This window comes from Cucurbita pepo, chromosome LG10 (genome assembly GCF_002806865.2).
Source record: "Cucurbita pepo subsp. pepo cultivar mu-cu-16 chromosome LG10, ASM280686v2, whole genome shotgun sequence".
NCBI lineage: Eukaryota > Viridiplantae > Streptophyta > Magnoliopsida > Cucurbitales > Cucurbitaceae > Cucurbita > Cucurbita pepo.
The window spans coordinates 8,687,564-8,700,705 of NC_036647.1; the positions used below are offsets into that span (position 1 = coordinate 8,687,564).

At 37.6% G+C, this 13,142-nt stretch overlaps 1 protein-coding gene across 1 annotated transcript; it reads right to left on the reverse strand.

Annotated features, from left to right (window-relative positions):
* Positions 1 to 6,196: 6,196 nt before the first annotated feature.
* LOC111803029 (guanylate kinase 2-like) lies at positions 6,197 to 9,088 on the reverse strand. The gene is made up of 11 exons (XM_023687276.1): positions 8,802 to 9,088; positions 8,559 to 8,615; positions 8,394 to 8,429; positions 8,197 to 8,304; positions 8,032 to 8,108; positions 7,830 to 7,959; positions 7,389 to 7,751; positions 7,180 to 7,301; positions 6,955 to 7,090; positions 6,733 to 6,878; positions 6,197 to 6,648 (listed from the first exon to the last, which is right to left on the reverse strand). Exons 3-11 carry the CDS (start codon positions 8,394 to 8,396, stop codon positions 6,531 to 6,533), a joined length of 1,203 nt encoding a protein of 400 aa, XP_023543044.1. The 5' UTR covers positions 8,397 to 8,429; positions 8,559 to 8,615; positions 8,802 to 9,088; the 3' UTR covers positions 6,197 to 6,530.
* Positions 9,089 to 13,142: the final 4,054 nt, after the last annotated feature.

Below are 13,142 nucleotides of genomic sequence, written 5' to 3' on the forward strand. Positions count from 1 at the left end.
GTGACTCCATTTCAGTAGGAAAATAAGGTCGTTACATCTTGCTAGAACAAAGCATGTGGAGGTGCACTACTATTTTATTTATTAGAGAAAAATTCTTGAAGGAAGAATACCGATGACCAAGTGGCATATTTGTCTACAAAAAGGTTGAATATGGGTAAATATGAGAGCTCTCGTTGTCAGCTCAATATGGTGCAGTGAATGAGGACTAGTGCTGACACAGTGTTAAAATATCATCACTAGCCCAATAGAGTCAAGCCCAACAATTGTAGAGTCCATCGTCTATATATTTTAGTAAAATAATTCAGGTATTTTAGTAATAAAGATACATAATTATTTTTAAAAAATGATTTAAGTATTCCAATAATAAATGATTAGATATTTTATGAATAAATTGTGTAGCCTCGGTAAATATCCCTCCACTCAAGAGTTTTCAACCCAAGAAATTCCAAGTACTCTCAAGTAAAGCAAGTGTAGTAGTATTCTACATATTTTCTTGTAATCTATTCTCGATTTGTGTTAACAAAGAGTGTGAGTGTTTCCCACAAGGAGTTTTATTCAACCGGGTCAAGTGTGGATGGGTTTGGGTCGTGGGCGAGCTAGGCTAAGTTGCTTATGAAGGAGGAGGCTAGATGCCACAACATACTATGAAAGGAGTAGGTTGTGACCCTCACGTTGAAACAAGCAAAACGACGACTTTCAAGTGGCGCCAATCCGGCCATGCGAGGGCTTAGACAAATGTCATGATGCAACAAGGAGGACGGTGCATCATCCAACACACCACACAATGTGGGCATTGAAGCTAAAATGGGGCATAAACAAGATAAGGGCAACAAGTAGACAAAATGGCCAAAGATAGGTTTGTTGAAGGGTCGGGTAGGGCCTTGGGCCTTAGCCTCGAAATTCAAGGTTCCAAAAGGAACTTAGGCATGTGATTCTAAAGTCAAGTCTGTCCATATGAAATATAAAACTCGCCAAATTTTGTGGCAATCAATCATCAGACAGATACGCCACAACACCATATGACCGTTCACCAAAATGACGTCTACCCGATAAAGATTGAAAATGCCTCAAAATGTACCTTAGGGGGAAGCATGGTGTCAACTCTCCACCATCCCTGGGTCTTGTGGCCTAAGCGAGCTACCTTGTGGCACATACGTGTGTCATAACGTGCGTGAACATCACAAGATGAGCGTCTCGGGCATCTTCCTTTAAACAAGGTCTTTCAAAGATAGTACTTGACGACATGGATTGTAACGCCTCTAATTTTCTAAACCTAATTAGTGACGTCACCCATGCATACATAATTCATTACACGGAAGCTCATCATAAATAACCTTGTAAACAATTTTCATAAAGATTCATGAATCCAAAAACAACCTATCTCCAAAAATAAACCTAACCGAAGTCAAAAATAAATCTAAATAAAGCAATACTCAATGGTGTAACTTAAAATAGTCCAATAAATGTAAACTTCTAAAAAATATCCCATCTCCAACTTACATGGTGTCCTCAGCTCCACCGTCAACCATACATTGGCGCCTTGCCTTTACCTGAAAAATGTAGGTAGCACGTGACTTGAGTATTTTATGAAATACTCAGCAAGTCACCCCACTGTTGGGGTTAGAAATGCAAACACATGCAACATTTGAGCGGGACCTAACTTTTCATAAACTTTACATGGCCTTGAGCGCATTTCTATTCTGGATAGGGTTGGATGTGTAGTACTCCTTCACACATGGGCCATGTACGCGTACATGGACCCACCAGACAGGCTCATATACATACCCCTGGGCCTAGCTTGGTCGGGTACAATGTATTACACGTCGCCGAACACCACAGAACAGAAAAGGGCCCGCATGATATCATGGCGAACATAAATATCGTAATTCATTCTTTCGTATCATAAAGGGGAAGAATCTCGATGCACGTGACATACATATATGCATGAGGTCCCTTAACATATCTAACATGACATTACATAAGCAGTGCTAACATCGCATATACGTTTCTTACATTACATGACATCTCACATGACTTACATTACATGGCATCTCACATGACTTACATTACATGGCATCTCACATGACTTACATTACATGGCATATTACATAACATGAAAGTACATTCCAGTTGCATAAACATCTCATGACATGACTCGATAATACTACATGTATCCATGGCATCGATAAACATTTTCATGGCATATATTACTAACATCTCATTCATAACTACACATAACATAAACAGTCAACAATCAGCATCACCCATTACGTTTCATAGCATAAACAGTCACATAATTCATACATCATATAGTCATATCACATAATAAAAAATCGTGCATGCAGGGGCCACAGGGCACGCATCATCATATAACACGTAGTAAACTAACTCCAACAGTAAGGTCACTTACTTCGATGGCCTTGGTTGAAGTCGCTCACAACGAGCTAATCCCAGCTGTTAAATACGTTCTATGATAACTACATAAAAACTTAGGAACCTTTCATTACATACCTTAGCTATACCTCATGCTATTTATCAAAATAAACCCCCAACAAAATTTGTCTTTGACGGTTAGGAACCATATTGACCTCGGATGGTAAAACTAAGGGCAGAAACGGCTTCGAAAGGACCGAAAACCTAGGAATCGATATGTTATAGTGATACCGAGCCGCCAAGCCGAGCTTCCGAGCCGACCAATTAAGCCGCCAAGCTGAGCCGCGAGGTTTGATGGAGCCGAGCTGAGAGCACGCGTGCGGAGCCGAGACCAAGGCCGCAGCGCGTAAACGCACAGGGCTCGCGTTCGTTCCGTGGGCTAGTTCAGAGGCCGAAAGTGAAACCCGACCCGTTTCCTTCGTCTTCCTTACCCAAAATCTCGCGAAAACCCTAATCGTTGCTGTGCTGCCAACGACGACGTCACAACCTCGATTCCGACGATGTGACAACACCCCTCACCTATTCCGACAGACGCGCAACGATATTCAACACCGATAGCTTCAGTCGATTCTCCCTCCGGCCACTCATCGAAAAAAACTCAGTGAACCACCCCACACGTTTTTCCTGGCTAACCCTCTCGATTTTCCCGTACTCTTAGACACCCTCGAAAATCCAAAAAAGTTTGGAGAGCAAAAGTCATTTCCAAGGAAGGAGGAGAGTTGTATATAGGAATATAAAAGATCTTTATGAATTTTCATTTAAGGTAGTAACTTCCTTGTCATAAATCACACCTTTGCCGGCCAATAAATGCATACCATAATATCTTTTCATTGCAGCAAAATAAAATCTCAGCATAAAATTTAAAATAAATAAAAATCTGAATCCTTATATGGATGTACTAGTATTGCCCCCCAATCCATGTATCAGAGGTTGGATTATGCACCCGCTATCCAAAGCGGATGTCGTAAATGGTTTAGCATGGACACGAGAGAGTCTCATGTCCGATGAGAACCACAATAGATGGATGTTCAAGATGTCCCGTTGAGATTGTCGACACATGGGTCAGCCCCCAACGGATGTGTTCAAGTAAACCAAGATGGTCAAACTGTCCCGAGACATGGAATGTCATCACGATGCATGGATTGTGTTGTTGGGAATCGAGATGACAATGAGATGCGACGTTGCTTACGAGAGACCTTGCACTAGAGTAGAGGCAAGGTCGAGCAAAATGACTTGGCCAAGTGTAGAGGCAAGTCAGTTAGAGTAACAAACAATTGAACATGCATACACGAGCGCCGTGTATGGCCGAATAAGCTTAGATTCCGCACAACTTATATTTGGTTTATGAAAGCAAACCTTGCCAAAGGTCCAACAAAGCCATAAAGTCAAATAAAAATGTGAATGGGGTTTTAGTTCCCCTTAAGGCTTGTGGTAAGCGTGTCAAGATCATGACGCCGCACGGTTGAAGAAGTACGATCGTCATACTAGATACTTGTGGATTGGGCCACACTCACAAACGTGTTGGGCTGCACCTAAGGAAGTGAAACCCAAACCTAGGTAGGTTCAGATACGGGCCTATGGGTCGGACCTGGTTCCTATCGAGGCTCCAGTTTAGACGTAGGGTTGGGACCCAAAGTAGAAACCCTTCAAGNCCTTATATTTTTGAAAAGAAATTACTTTTTACTTTTTCTTTTTTTCCCTTTTTCCTAGGAAAAGAAATGGCTTTTTGCCATTTTTAATCCATCTTTGCCCTTTTTTTTTAACACATTTATGACCAAAAATTTCTACATACATAGAGACCAAACAAGATATTTTTTTTATCATAATTTAGGAAAATTAATAAAATTTATTTCTAAGTCACAGAAATTGAGAATAACTTACTGTGATGGCCTCAAAACGACAACCTTCCTTCTCGTGGATAAAATGTACGCAAAATCAGAAGGCTGATAAATTACATTCTATCGAAAGATTACGAGGAGGATTTGAGAGGAGTGTATAGTATATGGGAAGAACTTTCTTTTATGGTGACCGAAGATTATGACGGAGGGGTTTGTTAGACGTGAGGAATGTTGGAGAGAGGAGAGATTTTTTTGTGAGAAATGGGGTTACACAGTGACCTTTTCCGACCGTTTTCGAACCGTAACACTTTTTTTCTTTATCATCATAACCCGAAAAGAAGAAAATGCGAAATTTTACTAAGACAATGAACACTATTTGAAATGGAAAAGAAAATTTAAGACTCAATCAAATGTTAAATGTTGAATGGAGGGAACATTAATTAGGGTAAAAAATTGTAGGAGAGAGCAAGTGATGTGGGAAAGTAGGTCCTACACGGAAGCCTATTATTGGCTCCAATGTGTTCTTTTTTACCACTTGTAGCCTGCAGCTGCAGCCCCATTATGTAGGCCACCACCTGCTCATCATAAACTCTATCTAACCCATTACCACTCTAGAATCTTTCCATATCCCTTTTCTATTTTACTTTCTTTTTATAGGTTTTAATTATTTATTTTATCTCGTGTTGGTCTGTGTGGATAGTTTTCACTCTAACAAACGTAAGTAACTTGACCATGTCGCAAGGGATATAGGAAAATGTCAGAGCCATCAAATGCTAAATCTTGATTTCGAATTATGGGCATGAGTCGTTACAGATGCACCTCACATTTATTGCGAGCATTTTAGCTTTCAAGTTCATGTCTTCTTCATTTAGTAAACTAGCTAGTTGAATTTCAAGTCTATCTCGACGTTTGAACCTGATACAGAAACTAGTCAATATGTGATATATATCAATCTCTTCATAGCTCTCTCGAGTGTTCTGGAACGAAAGAAAATACATAAGTGAAAATTATTAAAAGAATAATAATAAAATGTTGAAATGAATGATGAAAAGAAGGTTGAGTGAGAGTTGTTGGGGGCATAGAGTTATGAATGGCAGTTAAAGCAGTTTTCAGTTGTGAACCCCACACCTCCACTTGCGAACAGTACAATTCCTTTGCTGGCATCTGCAGCCTTCCATTATGCCAACATGGAGGTGGGCCCCTTTTCTCTTCTCAATTTCATTCCCTTCATTCACAACCATAATAACTATCTCTATAATTTTTTTTTTTTTTATAATTCCAAATAAATAAATAAATAAATGATTCGCTCGTGTAAAAGTTTAGGGTTTAATTTGATATAATCTCTACATTTTGGAGGTATAATTTAACGGCTAAGTTATAGGTATGCCTAGTAAGGATTTTTCTCCTTCCGCTCGATGCCCTTCCATGCTCCAGGGGTGATTCTGTCTACTTTTGTTCTTTAAAGTAAGAAAATGACTTAGACCATTCAGAGACCGACACTAGTTTGCTTAAAACGAAACCGCTACAGATACTACCAAAGCATTTATAGTTCTTTTCTCTTTACAAGGAAGATAATTTATTAAAACCCTTTCCCACACGATAAGAAGACAGTCTACTATCCTAGGGAGTGCAAGAGAATTTCCTAAGAGACCCAAAGCCGACCGAAAGAAGCAACCATCTAACTTTCTCACCCCATCTAACGTTCTTCGGTTCAAAGGGAGGGTTGGGAGGTTTTTCTTAACCACTGTGTATCAAAGGATTTGATTTGCACTTGTCAACCAGGGACGGAAATTGATTAGTCCAATGATCTTTAGGAGGGAAATCCATCTGCTACGTTCAAAAACTAAATTTAAATGAAACGTTATCAACCGAACAACGTAGATTTCAACAAATAATGAAGAACCCAGAAAACCCATTCAACAGCATAAAAAAAGAATGGGACTTTCAAATTTGAAGTGAAAGCAACAATAATTAGTGTTGAATAAATGATGAGAGCCAATTCCCCACAGAAAAATCACACAGACCACATCTCACAGCCTATGTAATGTATTAAATAATAATAATCGATCGATCGATCTTTCCGACATTGTTTCGAGTCATTTCTCTTCCTAAACTTAAAACGCCAAACAAAACGTAATACCAGAAAAAATCAAACTAGTTAAGTCGTCTCGAAATGTAAGACCGTTCTTCTCTTTGCCATCATCTGTAAAAGGGTAGAGCATGTTAGCAATGTAAATCATGGGTGGACGAGTCGAGTTGTTAGCTAGGCTGATTCATCATATTCGAGCCATTCGAAACTGAGTCGATAGCATAAGCCTCCAACCCTCTTGACCGGCCAGGCGCTCCACCTTTGAGCGACGACAGATCCAACACAATCCTGCTCCCCAAAAGAACATAATATACATAAACACATTGAACACACTAACTTTCAAATCATCGAGACTCGACTACGAGTACTTACATCTTCCGAGATTCATTCTCGAGGTCTGAAGTTCGGTAGGTTATTATAATTTTGTTATCGATCCTCGATACCGAATGAACAATTGGAGGAAGGTCCAAATCTGATTTAATGCAACTATGAACACTCACATCAAGCCCCAAAAGTTTCTGTAATAATTCATGATATCAAAAGGATGAGAAGTCTGATAGCTAAAACATAAACCAAAAGCAAAAATTTCATTACCTTCAAACTCTCATAGCACTCTTCAAGGTTATCATTGAACAAGAAATGATCAAATATACCAGACGATTCGCCTTGCTTGATCTCGGCCTCGGCATTTCGCAGTCGTTTTAGGATTTGTTCTTCGGTTTCGGTTCCTCTGAGGGTGTAACGATACATATTTAGATCGGTTAAAATGAAGGGAACACGTTTTAAATGAGGAAATTAATGGAGTTGTTGTTAACTTACCTAGCACGAAGGCGCTTCTCGAGTTCAGCCATTGACGGTGGAGAGATGAAGATGAATATTGCATCCAAGGAACTAGCCCTCACGGACCTTGCACCTTGAACGTCGATGTCAAGAATGCATCTCTACAGGACAAAAACACAACAAATGTTTTAGATTTGCAGACACGAAACTCGTTTCAACTAAGAATAAGAACGTGATTGAATGCATACTTTTCCTGCATCTGCTACTACTTCGACTGCCTCGACACTAGTTCCATAGAGGTTTCCATGAACGGAAGCAAACTCGAGGAATTTCCCTTCTTTTATGTCCTTCTCCATAACACTACGCTCCGTAAAATGGTAATGGAGGCCATCTTTCTCCATGTTCCTCGGAGCACGGGTCGTGTGGCTAACGGAGAATCCAAATAAAGATGGAAACTCTTTCATTAGCATGGATATAAGAGTACCCTTTCCGACACCAGACGGACCGCTAACAACGATCGGCTTCTCGATAGTTCCCCTCACACCTTTACTCCAAGCAACAACTTCACAACCCAATGACTTTCTTTGTTCTTGAACATATGGGGTATCCACCTACTCACATTCAAGTAGATTAAACATCATAAGAACAAGACCAAACGCCCCGAAACACGATAATTTCAGCTGACTAACCTCAAGAAACCAAAAAGAGTCATCTAAGGCGGATCCGCCCTTAATAAACAATATGCGATCTTCATTCAAAGCGATTGCCGAATGCCCTTTACACGGGTTTGGTACCGTTCCCAAAACAACTGGATTGATCCTACAAATCCCACCAGAGCTTAGAAAACCTTTAACCCAACGACTTAATCGCATAGCCAGGGGAGAAACTTACTTCAATCCTTTGGAATGATCAAATACTCGAACTTGAAACGACAACAACGAGTCGTCACAGCCTCCATCAACCAGATACTATTAAAAGCATATCCAAAAATCAAGACTAGTAGAGGTAATTTCTTCATAAAAATCGATACGATACAATACAACTAAACGAGCGTACTGTTTTATCGCCGATGACAGTGGCTGTTTCACAACCTTTCGATTTTAAACCGAACCCATTACGAAATCCTTCCTTCAAATCATGAACAAAGAAAGCTGGGGCTTCTCCCTAATGAACACAAAGTCCAGCAAAATCGTATCACAATATAGAAACTATATAACCCTTTTACATAATTCACCTAATGAAGCAAAGCTTACCATGGAGAAATTTAATCCTCCAAATTCTAGATTACCCTGATCAAGATAGATAGAATGAGATATGAGATTCAAACCATATATTTCAGGATTCAACAAGAAACTTCACATGATAATCGAAATACAAAACGTAAACCAACAAGAAAACAGGGGATTCAGAGCTCGAACCCTCCAAACACAGAAAGAACTCCAAAAGTGAAATTCCCAGAAGAAGAACTATCAATGCTGTCAATGGAAAGTGCAAAAGTTCATAATTACGATCTCAAGAAATTCACAGAACAAATGCGAGAAAGAGGCAAAACCTAGCGAAAATCAGCAAAATCAAAGCCGAAAAAACAGAATAGGGGCGGGATTAAATCAACGAACAGCCAGTATGCATCAACAAAATTAAAGCGCATTAGACAGTGATACCTGTAGCGAATTCTGAGCAAAGGGGCGGCTAAGCTCGTGAAATCGCAGGAAATTTTAGGGGAATAGCAAGAAACGAAGACGACCCAGTTTCTGAATTCTTGTGTTTCGATTGAATGGGTAGTAATCAAAAGGAAGGCGGAAGAGAAGAGAGGCGCAGGGAAGTTAAGAGGAGCATTGGGGTATTTGTAGGCGAAAGGGGTGAGGTTTGGGTCGCATTCAATTCACGGAACAAGAAGACCGGCTTTCGTTTTCTTGCGGGATGCTTATGCTTATTGCTAATCGTATTTCTTTTCGTTTACCTAAGCGATTTGATTCATTAACATTGGTTTTCTTTAGGGTTTTTTTGTTTTTGTGTAACCCATATACGACTGGTGTTCATATCGCCTGATAACTACTTTGAGTTGGTTTAGACGAATTTTTCGAGTTTACGGTTCTTTGTTGGGTCAACCCAACTAACCTTACTAACTGTAAAATAGGTTACATCTCAACCTAACTGTATCTTACCTTTAAAAATATTAATATTTCTAACTGATATCAGTGATCTTCTGTAACTTATAAATATTAGAAATTGTTGAACTAAAAAAAGAATTGATACCGAACAACATATCCGGTAAATTCTAGATTACCCTGATCAAGACCGATACCTAGTTTTTTTCTTTTTCTACAACCAATATGGAGCGGGTGGTGCGGGTGTTCATATGACCTGATACCTAGTTTGAGTTGGGTTGAATTTTTAAAAGAAAATTCGGTTCGATATAGAGTTAAACATTTTTTTTTTTTTTGTCAGGTCAACCCAACTAACCCCACTGACTCAAAACTAGGGTTGTATCCCGACCCAACTCTACGTTACTTCTAAAAAAAATGAAAAATATTAAACGTTTATAACTTATAAATATTCAATATGAACAATTGGGTTGAATTGAATTGTCCAACATTTTGGATTGGTCCTGTAACGACCCAGATTCACCGCTAGTAGATATTGTCCTCTCCGCCTTCTTTGGGGCCCAGCGTCCTTACTGGCACACCGCCTCATGTCTACCCTCCTTCGGGAATAGCGAGAAGGCTGGCACATCGTCCTGAACCTGACTCTGATACCATTTGTAACGGGCTCGATCCATCGCTAGCAGATATTGTCCTCTTTGGGCTTCCCCTCAAGACTTTAAAACGCGTATGCTAGGGGAAGGTATCCACACCCTTATAAATGGTGGTTTGTTCTCCTCCCCAATCAACGTGGGACATCACAGGTCCAAAAGATTTTTCGAACCCAACTAACCCAAAATTTTGGATTGGTCTAAAAGATTTTTTCAACGTACACCCATCTTATAAAATACCTTAAAAATTAAAAAACATGCCTCTAATCATTAAAAAAAAAAATTCAATTTTATTTTAAAATTTAAATTTCCCTCCAACAAATATTTTTCAAGAGTTATAAATTTTAAATAACACACTTTTTAATTTTTAAACCTAATTTTGATGTTTATTTTGTATAATTTTTGTATAACATTAAAAAATAATTGATTTTGTTTGACATTTTTATTTTATTTGGATGTATTTATTATTCAATTTCAACTATTGACTTCTTGTACCTTCTCCCACCCTTCAACTTGTTCTTGCAATTGTACGTTTTTTCCTTATATAATTACTTAATTTCATTATAAATTTATGTGTACGGTGCAAGTTGAAATAAAATATTTATAATACTAATCAACCAATTACAAAAGTAAACGGGTCGGGTTGGGATGGATTGGACAAAGCTTTTGGACCAATTGGGTTGGTTGGACTGGTAACCCGAACAACCTGAGTTCACAACTCAATCCAATCCAACCATCTATTTTCGAGTTAAGTTGGGTTAATATCAAATATTCTCAAGTCATAATGCATCATGTTAGTTGTAATCCTCTTCCCGGGCTAGTTGGGTTGAATCGATAAAAAAGAAACTGCTTGATCGACCCAAATTTTCGATTTTTAAAAAATTCAATCCAACTCAAATCGAAAAAAAACTTTAAGGTTTGAATTTGGTGACATTTTGGTTTCAATAGTGAATTATTGGTCGAGCGGAATTGAATTAAAATAATACATTTTAATTTTTTCAAAAAATGAATATGTAACGACTACATTTATATTTTTTTTTAAAATAAATCAGTAATGGTCGGAGTTTGCATGAGATTTTCGTCGAGTCACTCAAAATCTCGTAAAACTAATCGTAGTGATTCCGCTTTTAAAGAAAGAGATCTTGTCAAGCGCACTGAATCGATTATGGATGTTCATGCAGGAAAGGCTATGTCTCCGNTTTTTTTTTTTTTTTTTTTTTTTTTTTTTTTTTTTTATTTATTTTGAATTCAAGAGTATTAATTAAAATTTGAAACCCTCTTAAAAGCAGATTGATATTTTTGAAACAAAATATTAACGGTTTCATCTCAAATTAGCTGAAAGTTGAAAGATATTTTTGAAACAGAGTATTATCGGTTTCATCCCAAACTAACTGAAAGTTGAAAGATATTTTTAAAACACAGTATTAACCGTTTCCATCCAAAACTAACGAAGAGTTGAAAGATATTTCAAATGGAATATTTTACTATTAAAATACCATATTTTAATAGATTAACGGTACAAAATTCTATATTACCAATTTTACCCCTAATCGACCAATCCAGACTACTTAACTCAAATTATAAAGAATCGGTCGGGTTAGATTTTTTTTTTTTTTTTTCCAATTTAGATTGGGTTGAACTTTTTGGAAGATTAAAAATTTGGGTCGGTTTGTAGATAAACATTTTTTGGTCAGATAAACTCAACCAACCCAAAAATACAGTTATAACCTAACTCTATTCTACGCTACTCTTAAAATTAATATAAAAATTAAGAATATTTAACGTTTCTAACGATGTTAGTGATGCATTGTGATTTGTAAATGTTTCATATTTGAGTATTATGATATTTTAGTTATGACTGTTTANAAAAAAAAAAAAAAAAAAAAAAAAAAAAAAAAAAAAAAAAAAAAAAAACCCTACAACCGAACCTAACCCAACTCAACTCGAAAATAGAGGGTTGAGTTAGGAACTTTATTTGGGTAATTCAGGTCACCGAACCAACCAACCCAAAATTTCGAGTTGGTCTAAAAGATTTTCTCAACTCAACGTATGCCTTTTTATTTTCTTTTTACTTTTAATTTTCTCAATAAACTTAAAAATATGGTTGGATTGGGTTGCGACCCTGTTTTTAGAATGGTTAGATTGGTCGAGCTGACCCTACAAAAAAAAAATGTCAACTTAAAACCGACCCAAATTTTTGATTTTCCAAGAGTTAGTCTGGTTTTCGGGTCCTATAAACATTTATAAAAAATATTAAAAACATTTAATATTAAAATTACATATTAAATTTGTACAAGCCGCCGTGGTAGGGTTGGAAAGATAAAAGAGATGGAATTTAAAACTTTTTTTTTTTCTTTTTTTTTTTTATAAAAAAATGGAATTAAAAATATATTGTTTAATAAAAGAAAAATGTTTTAATTAATTGTTAGACAGCGAAGAGACAGCAGGCGCGTGAATCTATGGCGCGTGAAGTATTTGAAATATGAAATTATTATTAATAATTTACAAAAGGGATTTTAATTTACTGTTGAAGTGTATACGTTTCATCCCATAATCCCATTCATCGTCACCATCACTATTTTAGTCGGCAACGCGGTTTTCTTTTTAATTTCCCAAAACATTAAGGGCATAATTGCAATTCAATCTAAAATTTAGGGACGACATATCTAGTCAATCTGCTGAAGGCACTGTGCTTGATAGCCGACTTCGAAGATTGACATAGATCACGAAGCCTATGTAGATACTGTGACAATTTTCACAGTCTTGTGCCTCTTCAGAAAGTGCACGAGCCAAGCTCATTTGAAGAAGCGTCTGACCTAAAAGCGTGGGAGAATGCGATGAACGAGGAGATTTGTATGCGGGAACTTGTCCCATTACAAGTAGGAGTGAAGTCAATTGAATTATCTTGTTTCGTATAGTTAGGGTATGATAGGTGAACCACTAGAATGACGACTCTATTTTGATATCAACCAATTCTTATCGACCGTTTAATGATTTCACCAATTTGTCTCGTTGGTCGTGCTCATTGTTAGAGTCGTCACGGGCATCGATTGTGTATCGATGTTGCTCAATCCTCTCAACACATAACAAACGGCTTATCAACTGTTTCACAATTGTCGATGGGTCTCATGATTATGCTCGTATATAGTCTTGTGATTGTTGATTGTGCACACTTAATATGCAAACCCTAGCCAATTAGATCTAAAAACCCTCATAAACCCTCGTTCTTCATCTTCAGTTCTAGGGTTCT